Below are 15,220 nucleotides of genomic sequence, written 5' to 3' on the forward strand. Positions count from 1 at the left end.
AAATCAGAACAAAATGTTTCACTTAATCCAAATTAGAATTTTTCTGGACTGTTTCACAGGATGGTTTTTTTTTTTTTATTCTGTTTTGGTATAGGAAAAAATTTAAATTTGCAGATTTGTTCAGAAAATCCAATTTCCGCCCAGTTCAGTTGCCATGTCATGGACACAAGCTATTGAGAAATGATGTGGGAATCTCCTAGTTCATTCCCCAGATGCTGCAGATCAGGCATTCCTGCCTCCTGGGAGGCCGCCTCCAGAAGGAATGTTCTGATCTCAGGGCTGTAACCACTAGATCCCTCTTCCATCGCTTGTGTTCAGCACAGACACGGTGTGGGGGAGTGATGAAAAATAGGCTTCTTCTTTGCTCTATGTGTGGATTAATCTCCCCATGCTGGGCTGGACCTTTTCCAGATCGTGGGTGTGAGGCTGGGTCTGGGCCTTAGTTATGCTACTTGGATCCATTCTTAATCCATTATTTCTGTGTTTATCTTGGCTTGGTGGGATTCCAGGGGCTAATGGTTGTTTAAAGGTTAATCCAGGTTGTCAAGATATCTAGAGTAGTTCCTGAGTGTGATTGCCAACCTCGGGGCAGACTGTCCAAGGAACGGGGCACAGACCCTGAACTGATTGTGTGTTCTATGATTAAAGTTCACCAACCAACAACAAGTGTGAACTCCTTAAGTAGCCTTACCATGGAGTCACAGACAGTCCCCTTTGGGCACTCCGATCTATCTTGCCATCCAGGGAAACGTGCCTGTGTGATAGAGGGTCCTTTACACCAAAAATCACAACAATATTCAGGTTACTCCCAGTCCCGAAGGACCCGTCACTTATCCCAGGTCAATTGTATCTTAGATCTCACCCCAAACACAGAGCTTGTAGCCAATCCTGTAATAAACTAACTAAAGATTTATGAACTAGGAAAAAGAAATGAGTTATTTATCAGGTTAAAGCAGGTAAACATACACACACAAACGAGTTCCACTTTTAGGTTTCAAAAGGTAATAGAAGCTGCTGTAATGTGCAAGCTCTGTATGTCCTTTAGGGCTAGCCCATACCAAGCAGCTTGGGGATCCCTTGCTTATGCTTAGAAATATTGCCTGATTCTATTCCAAGCAGCCCAGTGATACAGTGCCTTCTGGTCAGGGAATTTTATTCCCTTTCCCCTGAGTTCAAACTGATGGAACAAGCATCTGCACTGGTCTCTTCTTCATGGGTGTGTGTGTATGGGGAAGGGGGGAATCAACAAAATCTCTTTGTCCTTTGATGTTTGACAGGGGCTCGTTTGATTTCAATGGGCCTCCTTTTAAAGTGCTGGTCCTGCACACGCTCATTAATGATGCTTTTCTACAGTGGTTTCCAGTGCAAACACTCAGTAGGACTGTATCTCCTGGGCTAGAGATGGTGTAAGTGAGATCAATACATGCAGCATCCTACAAGCATTTCATAAGGGAGGAACACATTCTTATTAATGTAGCGTCTTTTTTTAACCATGCTAATACCCAGCTGAGCCAGATGGGTTTCCAGCTGCGCATGTTTCCGTGTTCATTGAGGCCTGGGGCCTTGGCAGGAGCATCTCATAAGTTTTCAGGCGGGCTGTCCTAGGGCAGAACTTGTAGCTGCTGCAAAGGCCAACACGGGAAAGGACAGAGGCAGCCAGGCTGATCATGTGCATAAGAGCTGCCCTTTGGCTCACGCCGGGGGTGAAGCTAGGGGGGAGCAGACTCTAGAAACTCAATGTACAGCTAGAAAAATGTTGATTTCCCTCCTGCTGCCTTATGGGAGGTACCCAGGGGGAGGCAACCCCCCCTGGAAGCAGGAATCAAGAGAGGGGAATAGCAAACTGGGAGCTGGCAGTAGATGTGAGCAAGGAGACGGCTGGTGGTGGGGGAGAAATGGTGGATGAGTACCAGACATGGATCAGAACCCCGGTGTCTTGGCTCAATCACTTCATATGCCACTGTCCTGCTCGTTCATTCTACCTCTTTCTTTGGTTTTCCTTTCAGCTGCTGCTTTGGGGCCAAAGTAACCTGCCGCGATGATCTCCCTTCCCAGAGTGCCCCTCCTGCTGCTGCTGCTCCACATCCCAAATGCTGCCAGAGCTCAGGTCAATCCAGGTAAGCAAGAGGAAGGCCAGGCTGTTGCAATCCCAGCGAAGCAGCTGCCCCAGAGGTTATTTTAATAGATTGGGCTCCTGCCAGCTAGAGGCCATGGCTCATTAATCTTCTTCCTCCAGAATAGACGGGTCACCCTGTTTCCAGAAGCCCAGAGACTTTGCAAACACAGATGGATGAAACTCTGCATCGACACCTGCCCAGGACCCTGGAGGGGGATGGGCTGTGTGCTGGCTTTCAGAGGCTTTGGCAGAGCCTGGTAAAAGCCTTTAATCTCACAATACCACTGCTGCCCATTGCCGCAGCCCTGTGCTCCGGGCCCGACCAGGCCCATGGCTTGTTCTTCCCAGAAAACCTTGTAACCATACATGGTCCCGCTGCTAGTGATAAAGCCCCCATGGGCTCCGGTGAAGTCAGGATTTCAGCCACTCTTCCCACAGGAGACTTGGCAAGTAGCTTTCTAGGGTTTTCTCTCTGGAGCCGGAAGGAGCACTTAGTGGTCCCGAAAGGGAGGGGCTGACCCCAATGGCCAATCAGAGAAGTCTGGACAGGACCCCATGCACCTTAGTCCTGACTTGCAATCCACTCTGATGATAATTACACCAAACTCTTTTCATCAGTAGCTCTCAAAGTGCTTTACAAAGGAGGTCAGTATAATTCAATAGCTCCACTTTACAGATGGGGAAACTGAGGCACGGAGCGGGGCAGTGGCAGAGCTGGGACTGAGACTAGAACCCAGGTTTCCTAAGTCCCAAGGCCTTGCTCTACCCACTAGACTCCACTGCCTCATGCACCTTCCCTGTGATCCACAGCTATTCCAAGACTGCTCTGTAAGGGTACCTTGGCTCTAGCCTGCACAGGGCCTGCTCTTCTAATTCTGTGCTTTTCTGCCCATGCACATCCACCCGGACCTGCCGCCCCCTCCTCTGGGCCCTCCCACAGCTCTGTCAATGCGCAGCCTGAGTCCTGGACACTTGTTCCTGTTGGGTATTTGATCTGTGCACACATGGGGAGAAGGCTGAGCTCATTGAGCATATTTGACATGTGATTATCTGTGACTGCATGAGGAGACCGGGCCTTTGAGGGGAGCCTTTATCAGTTTTGTTCCCAGTTGGTCCAGTTTTATTTTGAGTTTGATGAGAGCAAGGAAAAGTGAACTGGGTATTTTTTTTCTCCTGGTGCATGGTGCTTTTTTTGGCCATTCCTAGCTGCAGCAAACTAAGACTTGCTTTATAAAAGCTCTGACAGATGCCTGGCCCCTATGCAGAGCCAGGGTCTTTTGAAGCCTTTTTAAAAAAATGAGACAGGCCAGAAAAGAACATGGAAAAAGTGATTTCTGCACATGCTCAGCCTCTCTTCTGCGATGCATTCATGAAAGCAGAGCCTAGCCCCTTTGGCCGTGGTAGAGGAACTGGTACCTATCAGGGTCAGTTCAAGGGCCAGGCCCATCAGTAGAGAAGAATTTGCTTGGTTTCCCTGTGGATTATGCACAGGCTTCCAGTGTCATCTGCAGCTGTACCCATTGGGGCTATGATCTGCTCTTTATCACGAGTGAGACTGGTCCAGGTGTGGTCAGTATTTTGTTGGGAAAACCTCCAAGGAAAACTTTGGTGCTATTGGAAATGGTTCTGGTGATTCGGTGGCGGCTGCTGTGCCACTTCCTGGCTTTGCTGGACATGGCTGTAGGGACCAGCTGTGCTGCTGTCTTTTGGATGAGGCATGACACTGACTATCTGGAGTCCCTTCTGGCCATCAAAAAGATACTGTAGAGATTACCACTGGCATTTAGGCCAGGACACGATAATTAATCATGCCTTGCAAAATTGCCTCTGTAGGGAGCAAATGCTTCATTGTGGACTCTGTCTAGCAGAGGAAGGTAAAACTTGAGCCAACGACTGGAAGCTGAAGGTAGATAAATTCAGGCTGGAAATAAGGTGGCTATGGATTCTGTCACTGAACGTTTTTAAACAGAGATGGGATGCTTTTATAAAAAGATCTGCATGCACAGTTATTTTGAGGAATTTCTCTGGCCTGTGCCACACAGGAGGTCAGACGAGTTGATCACACTGGGCCTTTCTGGCCTTGCAGTCTATCTTTCACTTCCTTTCGAAAGTGGTCCCTCATGGCCGTGCTGCGTGCTATTAACCAGCTGCTCCCTCCCCCCCCAGAGGTGCTTGTATTTCAGTGGTGCGTTGCAAGTGCTGCAGTGTTTGTGTTGGGACTGTTTGGATTGCAGCGCCTCACAGTATAGAAACACAGCATAGCAAGGTGACTCCCATTTCCTTTGAAGTTCCCCGGATTTCACTGGTGCAAAACCCGTGGGAGAGGAAAGCCAGCCCCTGTGTCTTGTCCTGCTGGTGTGGGCTGGAGCTCTGCCAATTCATGGTCCGTTGCTGGGACAGCGCAGCGTAGGGGCAAAGATCATCTGATTCAAATTTTTAAACCAGCAAAATGTAAGTGAATTAGGGGCTTTAGCTCATGACCAAGATGTGCCTGGGCTTTGCTGGGATGGGTGAGGGACTACGGAGAAGAGGTCACATGGCTGCAGACCTGGACGACGTCACCTTTGCTTAGTGCACTGGTGGTGGCTAGCCTGGACCTCAAGGTTAGAAACAGATTAAAAGAGGGAAACGTGGCTCATTGGTCACGGATTCTGCATGCAGCTTCCAGTCCTGCTCCCGCCCTCTGCCCTGCAGGGGCTGGCAGAGCTGCTGGGGGGAGGGCACAAAACCTGGGGAGTTGCCCCCACACCACAAAACTCTGATCAGGCTGCAGAGGAAACTATGGGCGCAAGGTGGTATGTGAAAAGGCCCCTTTAGCTAATGGCTCGTGTGAGCGAGAGCAGGGAAACGCAGTGTGTACGATGGTGCTCTTATAATCTCCCTGCGAAGTGGGAAAGCAGCAACTTTGCTTTACAGATGGGGAAAACCAAGGCATGGAGACACTAAAACATGGCTTGCCCGAGGTCACACGGTGCCTCTGTTGTGGTGTGGGTCACGGCCCACTCTGGTCCATTAACCACAGTCCCATGGGGGCACAGTGTCAGCTACACGATCACAGATTATTTCTCAACTAATGGGATAAAATGTGTGTTTTTTTTCCTCCAGCAGTTTCTGGGATAGGCTCTTGTCTAGGGGGCCAGGCTCACTCATTTCCTGCACAGTACTGTGCCGGTCAGACCGTCCCTTCTGCACACAGAGGCAGTGATTATGGGCCAATGACTGGCCCTGCCTCAACCATGCAGGTGTTGATTATTAATAATGCATCAATACAGCTAGGAAATTTAACTGCAGTTATGTTTAGTGAGAGGAGTTCTGTCCAATTCAGATTAGTTTAATAACCACAGACCTCGGATAAATCATCTTTGACTGGATTTATTAATCCAACAGTTAGTAAAGACAGAGAGGGATAAAATTACCAACAGCTGTGGAAGACCTTCTCTGTACTTTCTGACAGCATGCATCCAGTCTTGCATCCCCTGAGATTTAGGGGCAATTATACCCTTGTTACCTTTATTTTGCATCATTCTGATCCTCATCTCATTCCTCTTTTGGGAGCATGTCTCCTTATTTTAGGCTATTTCAGGGTTCCCTGTTCCACTGCAACTTTCCAACTGTCAACACCTGCTGGTTAGTCAGGGTTCGTAGTCTTTTGGGCATAATTTTATCCACTAGACATCTTGCAGTTAGTACTTGGTAAAAACATAACGTTTTTAAAGTGGGTTAGGGGTTACTGCACAGAGCAGTTCCTGTCTTCGTTAGACAGCTTTGCCTTCACTGCAGAACAGCATGGGAGTTTGGCTCCCAGGCAGGCCAAGAAATATTTGAAGGTTTATTGTAAGTGTCAACACGGGAAAGTAAGGCCATGCTGCATCCACTCCTTCTCCCGCCCAAGCCTCTCTCAGCTCCCTCCCCAAGGCCATGTTCCCCCTGGTTCCCCCCCACCCAGCTGAACCTCCTTCATGGCAGACGGAAGAGAAGCTAGAACTTCTGCCCCTGAGCAGGGGGCCAGGGCTCAGTCCCAAGCCCTCTCCCAGCCCACTCAGAGCCATGAGGAATAGGGGAAGGCAGGAAAGCAGGGAGCTGAGCTGGCTCCAGAGAGCAGCCTCCTGGCTACTCGTGGGAGCACAGCGACTCCCAGCTCAGGAGGCTACAGGTGCCTGCCCGCTAGCTGTTGGGTGGAGATGTTCCGGACCAAGGTGATGGCTGTGTCCAGCACCCCAGGGTGTGGCAGTGAGGGCTCTACCCTGGAAAGGGAGCGGAGACACAAGATGCCAGGGGGTCTGTCGCGGACTCCGCTCTTTCTGTTGATTTGACATGGCCAACTCTTTCTCAGATACAGCAGTGACGGAGAGTGCTGCAAAGCCTTCCTATGTGCCTATAACAGGCTGATATCCAGCCCTCGGAGGCCAGTTTACTAGCTTTCCTTGTCTGTCTTTCTCTGCATTTCCAGCTCCCCCACATCAGTGGGTCTCCAGCCCAGCTCACAGGCAGCTGCTGACACATGCTCACGGCTGGGGTGGGAAGCCAATAGGCAGTTCCGCCTCCTGGTGCATGTAGACCAGCCCAGGGGCCTTGCAGGGTTCCCATGGGCATTTTTTCATCATCTGAACTGAAAGGCAAACTTCTCTTCACAGCCTGTGTGGCTGCTTCGCCTCCATTCAGCCAGGATCAAATGCGCCAGTGCCACCAAACCAAGAGGAAGGGCAAACACCCCGAAGAGCAGAACTACAGGAACTAAAGGAATCCATTTTAAGTTACTTGGAAGAGAGGAAGGTGATCAGGAACAGTTAACACGGATTCACCAAGGGAAAGTCATGCCTGACCAACCTGATTCCTTTCTATGAAGAGGTGACTGGCTCTGTGGATGTGTGGAAAGAGCTGGACGTGATATACCTTGACTTTAGCAAAGCTTTTTATACTGTCTCTCACAGTATTCTTATCAGCAAGTTAAAGAAGTATGGGTTGGATGAATGGACTATAAAATGGATGGAGAACTGGCTAGAGCATAGGGCTCAACGAGTAGTGATCAATGGCTCCATTCCTAGCTGGCAGCCGGTCACAAGCGGAGTGCCCCAGGGGTCAGTTCTGGGTCTGGTTTTGTTCAGCATCTTTATTAATGATCTGGAGGATGGGGTAGATTGCACCCTCAGCAAGTTTGCAGATGACACTAAGTCATCCACTAAGGGGGAGTGGTAGATACCCTGGAAGGTAGGGATAGGATACAGAAGGACCTAAACAAACTGGAGGATTGGGCCAAAAGAAATCTGATGCGGTTCAACAAGGACAAGTGCAGAGTCCTACACTTAGGATGGAAGAATCCCATACACAGCTACAGACTGGGGACCGATGAGCTAGGCAGCAGTTCTGCAGAAAAGAACCTGGGGGTGACAGTGGATAAGAAGCTGGATATGAGTCAGCAGTGTGCCCTGGTTGCCAAGAAGGCTAACAGCATATTGGGCTGCATTAATAGGAGCATTGCCAGCAGATTGAGGGAAGTGATTATTCCCCTCTATTCGGCATTGGTGAGGCTGCATTTGGAGTATTGTGTCCAGTTTTGGGCCCCACACTACAAAAAAGGATGTGGAGAAGTTAGAGTCCAGCAGAGGGCAACAAAAATGATTAGGGGACTGGAGCACAAGACTTATGAGGAGAGGCTGAGGGAAGTAGGCTTGTTTAGCCTACAGAAGAGAAGAATGAGGGGGGATTTGATAGCAGCCTTTAACTACCTGAAAGGGGGCTCCAGGGCGGATGGAGTTAGGCTGATGACAGAACAAGGAGCAAAGGTCTCAAGTTGCAGTGGGGGAGGTCTAGGTTGGACATTAGGAAAAAGTTTTTCACTAGGAGGGCGGTGAAGCACTGGAATGGGTTACCTAGGGAGGTGGTGGAATCTCCATCTTTAGAGGTTTTTAAGCTGCAGCTTGACAAAGCCCTGGCTGGGATGATTTAGCTGAGGTTAGTCCTGCTTTGAGCAGGGGGTTGAACTAGATGACCTTCTGAGGTCCCTTCCAACTCCATGATTCTATGATACAGTGCAGTGGTGGACAGAGGCCCCCAGGACAGGGCTCTGGAACCACTCGGGATGCAGACAGTCCGGACTCTGGTGATTGGAGTCTGTCCACCCCTTGGTCTCCACACACCGGTGCAGCTGCTTCCTGACTCTGGCTTCGGAGAGTTCATCGCCCCTCCTCCACCTGAGCTCCCCCTACGCGTCCTTCCTGGAGGGGACCCTGGGGAGCTCCTGAACATCCCAAAGGGGCTATGCACCTGCCCTGCAGTCAGAAGCAATTCACAGGCAGTGTGGCACTCAGAAGGGTTTATTCGTTCTCAGGATTACAGCGTAGAAGGACTTTGTTAGTAGCTTAATTAGGAGTTACAGCAGTGACCACAGGGGAGTCTCCGAGCCCCATTCTCAGGCCCTATGGCTCCCAACCTCTCATGGGGGACTGGAACCTTCCAGCCCCTCACACCCCCCGAGTTGTCCTCCCCCTTCCCAGTCATTTGTCTCCTTCCTGGTCAAGGTGGCCACCCCTCCTGGTCTCCACCTGCCACAACCTGTGCAGCTGGCTGAGCCAGAGCAGGAGGTCCTGGCCAGGTCTGCATACCTGGGGTTGGAGAACATCCATCTGCCCTCCAGTGGCCTCTGTGATGATCACACCCCTGGGTCCCATCACCGAAATACAGGAGTAAGATATGGGGAAACTGAGGCGCACACAGAGCACTCAGAGGAATTATTAGGAGCATCTTCACTTCGTCCCAAGTGGGAGCTGGAGCCAGGGGCAGGCCAGGCAAGGAAGGGAGAGAGGGTCCATAGGATAAAGTTGTGAACCAGAGAGGAGAGTTCAAGACTTTCAGATCCTGAGTGGGGTCAGAGTGCCCCCATGCACCACACTCACGCTGGTTCATGTTGCCTTAATACTGAATTAATTCTGCTGCAGCTGCCTGGGGAGGCTGTGGGGTTAGAGTGGGAGCAGAGGTGACCCCAGAATGGTCTTTATTTGAAAGTCTGAGAATCACTGCTAGAGCGTGCCCGTAGCTCCAGGTCCTTGCTGCACAGAGCTGCCCTCTGCTACCGGAGCCATGCAGAACAGGCTTTGTTTACCAGATAAGCCTCTTCTAAACCTTCCTCCCCCCGCAGGATACCATTGGGGTCCCCCAGTTGGACACAGGGCGCATACACAGTGCTGCCAGCTCAGACTGTTTGTCACAAGTCTTGTGATATTTGGTGGTCTCCTTTAATGCCCCAGCTCCTGGGCTCAGGGGATTTTGTCAGAATCTGTTTTCATGAGCAAAATTAAGTTTCTAGCCCTCATGGAAATCATGGCCTGAGCATTGGCTAAAGGCCCAAAGACCAGAAGGCAAAAAGGGAGACCCCAACATTCATTCTTATATTTTTAAGTCTCATGACTGTTGGAGGGCTCTGACTCATGGTTTTGAATACCTGGGGTTGGCAAGGCTAAAGCAGAACACAGGGTGGTTTCCTTGTTGAATGCAGGGCACATATAAGCTGTACACATCACATGGCTCTTCTCTGCAAAGCCCAGAACATTTTGCTGTGAATGCACTAGCTAAAATCAGAATGGAAACCGGTGCATCTGCTTCTGGGCCTCTCAAGAGTTTCCCAACTCCTCACTGGCCGCGGGATTGGAAATGGTCAGTCGGCTCCTGGTGGAGCATTGCATACTGGAACTTGAAGGCCCAGCTGAGGATGGCTGTTGACTGCAGAATAGTAGGAGTCTGTGGACAACTTCGGCCCATTCACTGAATCCTGGCCTCTGGCTTTGGTCTGCATGTGTGTGTTTCCTTGGAGGCAATTTATGGATGAAGTTAGTGGGCTGGAGCCAGTGGTGAGACAGTAAACAGCAGGGAACAAGCAGCTCTTTCAGGCACTCACTTGGCAGCGAGGCATGACCAGTGGCTCTTGGGAAGCTGAGCCAAGCACAGCCATGGGCCGTGGGCCCTGGGCTCCCAGACTAGGGAGGGACCAGCCTCTGGATTCAGGAAGGAAGTGAGAGAAAACCCATCTGCTGCTGCGTGGGAAGCCTGACGGTGCTACCTGTGGCAGCGCTGTATGGTGGTTTGAATTAAACGCTGTGGTGCGAGGGGGGCCGGAGGCTCTGTTTGCTTGGTCTGGTTTTATCGTGCATGTGTCTTAAGGGCAGGTGGGAAAGAAACCCAGAGTCGGTGACAGTAGAGGGAACACGTTTCCTTTTCAGGGTGGATTTCTCCCCAGTGAAAGGTGCTGGAGCCAGAGACGCAGAGATAGAAAGCACCTTTCTTGTGTTTCCTCAACAGGTGCAGCACCCAGGTGCTTGTTCTGTCTCTCACTCACACACACAGTGTCGCAAGGAGAGCCGATATTTCAGGGCCAGTTCAGCATTGCCTTCTCTCCTGGTCGTGCCAGCTGCAATGGTGTACTTGTGGACGCCTGGTCTGCTAGGCATGCGAATTAGACACCACCCCTTCTGTTCCTTTGAGTGGCCATCTGACGGGAGTGGCTTTTGTCATGGGCCTGGCTTGATTCAGACCAAGAATCTAGAAGTGAAAGGTTGTATAGATTTTAAAGCCATAAAGGAGCTCTGTGCTGTGGAGATCAGACTAGAGGATCACAGGCCCAGACAACCACAGCGGGATTCCTGTATCCAGCCCAAAAAGTTGCTAGGGGAGCTAGAGCATATCTTAAGCGAGCCAGTCTTCACTCAAAGATTGCAAGTGATAGCTCACTTAGGTGCTTTTGGAAAAACCTTTGAGTGATAGGGAGTTCACCACAGCCCTTGGGCAGCTGTTCCTTCCAACAGGTAATTACCCTCACTCTTAAAAATCTGCACCTTATTTCCAATATGAATTTGGCTGACTTCAACTTCCAGCCGTTGGATCTTGTTCTGCCTTTGTCTGCTAGATTTTTAGAGCCCTCTCCTCTCAGAAATCTTTTCCTGGAGTAGGGACATCTAGACTGTGAGCACGTTGTTTTTAATCTCCTAGTCAATGAGCTTGTTTAGTTTTTCATGGGGCGGTAGGTTTCCCAGATCACAAATCATTCGTGTGGCACTTCTCTGGACTCGCTCCAATTTTTCAACGTTCTTTCTCAAGTATGCCTGCTAGAGCTGGGTCCAGGACCCAGCATTGGTCTCACCTGGGCCTCACTGTGGATAGCTTGGTGAAGACCTGTTGTACGAATGCAGATCGGAAGATCTGAGCCCAAAGAGCGAAAGGTGTTACCAGTTTAAACAAGGTTTGGGCTTTGGCATATGGAGCCCTCAGCCTGCCTAGTCCCCTGGTGCAAACACCTTTTAACAGCCTTTTAAACCTGGTATTAAGAAACAGAAAAGAAGGAAAAAACAATTATTTAATACTTTCCATTTCAAATTGTTTCCCTTGGAGAAGAGATGATAAAAGTATATAAAATAACATCTGAGGCAGAAATGGTAGACCAGGCACTTCTCTTCACCCTGTCTCAAACCACAAGAACAAGGAGCCATTCAGTGATATGGAAAGATGGCAGATTCAAAGCCGATAAAAGGCACAATATGTAATTAGCCTGTGGGTGCTCTCTGCCATAAGTGGCCAAGCTGTCTTGATGCATGCTAGGTCTGGGATAGCAGAAGCTGCATGTCACAGGAAGGCATTGGCAGAGCTGTGTGTGCCCAGCCGGGCAGAGATGTTATTGTGCGGAAGGACCAGTGTGACGTTCCCCTCTGCAATCTGGACTGGTATATTGCTGTGTCACCCCAATCCCTCACCCCTGGAGCCCATTGTGAATTTACCCAGCTGTGTAAATCACCCACTCCTGGATCAGCTCACTCAGCCTCCCGCAAGCAAGCAGCTCCTACCTTAGTGAGTGAGTGCCTTTGACCAGCCACCCATGGGATTCTGCAATAGAATGACCCCCGGCCACTATCCCCAGTCGCAGAGTTCTTAGGAACTGCCATCTTCCAGAGTTCAGTGCAGCCCACTGGATTCTGCAAGCTCGTTGGTGCAGAGGGGGACAGAAGCGTATCTGTGGAGCTATGTGGAGGGCACAGGTAGGAGGGGGGCTGCTAGGGTGTATCAAGAGGGCTACATCAGCCTAGCTGTGTGGAGGCCCCGAGGCTGGCATAGCAGGGGGCTGCAGGTCTACACCAGGCGGCCGGGCAGCAATATTTGTGTGGGGTGTGAGCCAAAGCCTGAAAGAACAGGAGGTGCTACGAGAGATCTGCCGAATGGACCTGTACTTATACCAAGCCCTCGCTGTGGTTGTCGTCATCGGCTGTCCCTTGATAAGAGGATGATCTCTGCTGGGGGACGGGGCATTGATGACACTTAAGATGGCTCAGAAGCCTAAATCGTGATCTACAGAATCATAGAAGATGCGGGTTGGAAGGACCTCAAGAGGTCATCTAGTCCAACCCCCAGCTCACAGCAGGGCCAACTCCAGCTAACCCATCCCAGCCAGGGCTTTGTCAAGCTGCAGCTTAAAAACCTCTAAAGATGGAGATTCCACCATCTCCATAGGTAACCCATTCCAGTGCTTCACCACCCTCCTAGTGAAAATGTTTTTCCTATTATCCAACCTAGACCTCCCCCACTGCAACTTGAGACCGTTGCTCCTTGTTCTGTCATCTGCCACCACTGAGAACAGCCTAGCTCCATCCTCCCTGGAACCCCCTACAGGTAGTTGAAGACTGCTATTAAATTCCTATTCACTCTTCTCTTCTGCAGACTAAACAAGCCTACTTCCCTCAGCCTCTCCTCATAAATCATGTACCCCAGCCCCCTAATCATTTTCATTACCCTCCACTGGACTGTCTCCAACATGTCCACATCCTTTCTGTAGTGGGGGGCCCAAAACTGGACAAAATACTCCAAATGCAGCCTCACCAATGCCGAATAGAGGGGAATAATCACTTCCCTCGATCTGCTGGCAATGCTCCTACTAATGCAGCCTAATATGCTATTAGCCTTCTTGGCAACCAGGGCACACTGCTGACTCATATCCAGCTTCTTATTCACTGTAACCCCCAGGTCCTTGAGCCAGTCAATCCCCAGTCTGTAGCTGTGCATGGGATTCTTCAGTCCTAAGTGCAGGGATCTGCACTTGTCCTTGTTGAACCTCATCAGATTTCTTTTGGCCCAATTCTCCAATTTCTCTAAATCACTCTGTATCTTATCCCTACCCTCCGGGGTATTTACCACTCCCTCCAGGTTCGTGTCATCTACGAACTTGCTGTGGGTGCAATCCACCCCATTCTCCAGCACATTAATAAAAATGTTGAACAAAACCCTCTGGGGCATTCTGCTTCTTACCAGCTGTCAACTAGACATCAAGCCGTTGATCACTATCCATTGAGCCTAATGATCCCACCAGCTTCCTATCCAGCTTATGGTCCATTCATCCAACTCATATTTCTTTGGTTTGCTGGCAGGAATACTGTGGGAAACTGTATCAAAAGCTTTGCTAAAGTCAAGATATATCACATTGTGGACGTGCTCCTGGAAGCGGGGAGCAGCGTCCGGGCTTCTCCCTCTCTGGCTCCTCCTCAGAGGGGGACCACCCCTCCCAGCTACCTCCCACCGGAGCAGTCTTGAGCCCTTCTCCCAGGCAAGCAGTCTAAGGTCAGGCCCTCAGACAGGGCTGGCAGGGTAGCAGTCTGAGCACCAGGCCCTCAGGCAGGGCTGGCCCGGTGAGCAAGCCGCTCCCTAGAGCGGTATGGCGGGGAAGACTTTCTCAAGGTGGGTAGAAAAGGGGGGAGGGGGATGCAGGCCTGCCCGTCTCCATTGCGTCCCAGCCCAGGGCCCTGGCAGTGTCAACGGCGTTTGCCACTGGGTCGGCGGGGCTCTGGCCGCAACACGCCGCCCGGGTTGCCCCTGACTCAGCCACTAACTTGCGGCTATCCCTGGGCTTCTTCCTCCCCGAAACTCCCGTTACCTGCCTCCTCTGGGTCGCTGGGGCGTGGTAGGCCTGCTAGGCCCTCCTCATCCACGGGCGGCAGCTCAGGCAACTCCATGGGCTCGTCCTTGGAGGGCAGCTCTTCCAGGTCCTGTGGCCCCCAGGCCTCGGGCAGTGCCGGTAATTTCTTGGGGTCCCAGGCTCTGTACTGCTCCGGCGGGTCCGCTTCCGGCTCCCAGACCACAGGTGTCTCAGAGGAGTTCTCCTCAGGCTCGTAGTCAGCGGGGAGCCCCGACGGGTCTTCCTCCGGCTCCCAGGCCGTGGGGTCTCTGGTGGGCCCTCCTCCATCTCCCAGGCCGTGGGGTACTGGGGGGAGGCCTCCGCAGATCCCCAGGCTGGGTTTAAGGCCTGCTGCTTCCTTTCGGCGTGGCTTTCTGGCCCGGCCTTAGCTAGGAGCTCGAGAGGAGACGTGTCCTTCCCCCTCAGCCATCTCCCTCTAACTGAGTTCACCGGCCTGGCTCTTAAAGACCTAGACCCGCCCATCTGCTTCCGGTCAGGGCTCCCCCTGGGGGAGGGCTCTATCAGCCAGGGTGGGTCTGGCTCCCTCTCTGGGTCCTCCTCAGATGGGGACCACCCCTCCCGGCTACACACCCCCCCTCACCAAGGCCAGATCCCAGTCTCCAGGGCTGGTCTCCTCCAGTACCCCCAGGTGAGATAGAGCGTCCGCATTGGCGTGCTGTCGGCCCACCCGATGCTGCACCGTAAAAGCAAAGGGCTGGAGGGTCAGGTACCACCGCATGAGGCGAGCGTTAGTCTCTTTCATCTCATGCAGCCACTTCAAGGCCGCATGGTCGGTGACTATGACAAAGGTACTACTGAGCAGGTAGTACCAGAGGGCCTCCACAGCCCATTTCACAGCTAGGGCCTCCTTTTCCACTACCGAGTAGCGTTGCTCCCAGGGGAACAACTTCCTGCTAATGTACAGGACGGGGTGTTCTTCTCCATTGATTTCCTGGGCCAGGACCGCACCCAGTCCCACCGTGGATGCGTTGGTCTGTACCAGGAAGCTCCTCTCAAAGTCGGGGCTATACAGCACCGGCTCCCGGCACAGCGCGTCCTTGAGTGCCTGGAACGCACTCTCACATTGTGGGGTCCAGCGAACGCGTACCGGCTCAGTCTTTGCCTGGTGATTGGTTAATGGGGCGGCAATAGTGGCAAAGTCGGGTATAAACCGTCGGTAA

The 15,220-nt window shown here is 51.6% G+C and overlaps 1 protein-coding gene across 1 annotated transcript in view; it reads left to right on the top strand.

Moving 5' to 3' along the window:
* Positions 1-15,220, top strand: part of DDR2 (discoidin domain receptor tyrosine kinase 2) — an 80,299-nt gene that overhangs the window by 13,183 nt on the left and 51,896 nt on the right. The window contains exon 2 of the mRNA XM_067532512.1: positions 2,007-2,117. Within this exon, the coding sequence (XP_067388613.1) occupies positions 2,039-2,117 (79 nt within the window). The 5' untranslated portion in view covers positions 2,007-2,038. The remainder of the gene's footprint in view (positions 1-2,006; positions 2,118-15,220) is intronic.

The sequence above is a fragment of the Emydura macquarii genome, unplaced genomic scaffold (assembly GCF_026122565.2).
Source record: "Emydura macquarii macquarii isolate MOO-44397 ecotype Brisbane River unplaced genomic scaffold, CSIRO-AGI_Emac_v2 contig_3287, whole genome shotgun sequence".
NCBI lineage: Eukaryota > Metazoa > Chordata > Testudines > Chelidae > Emydura > Emydura macquarii.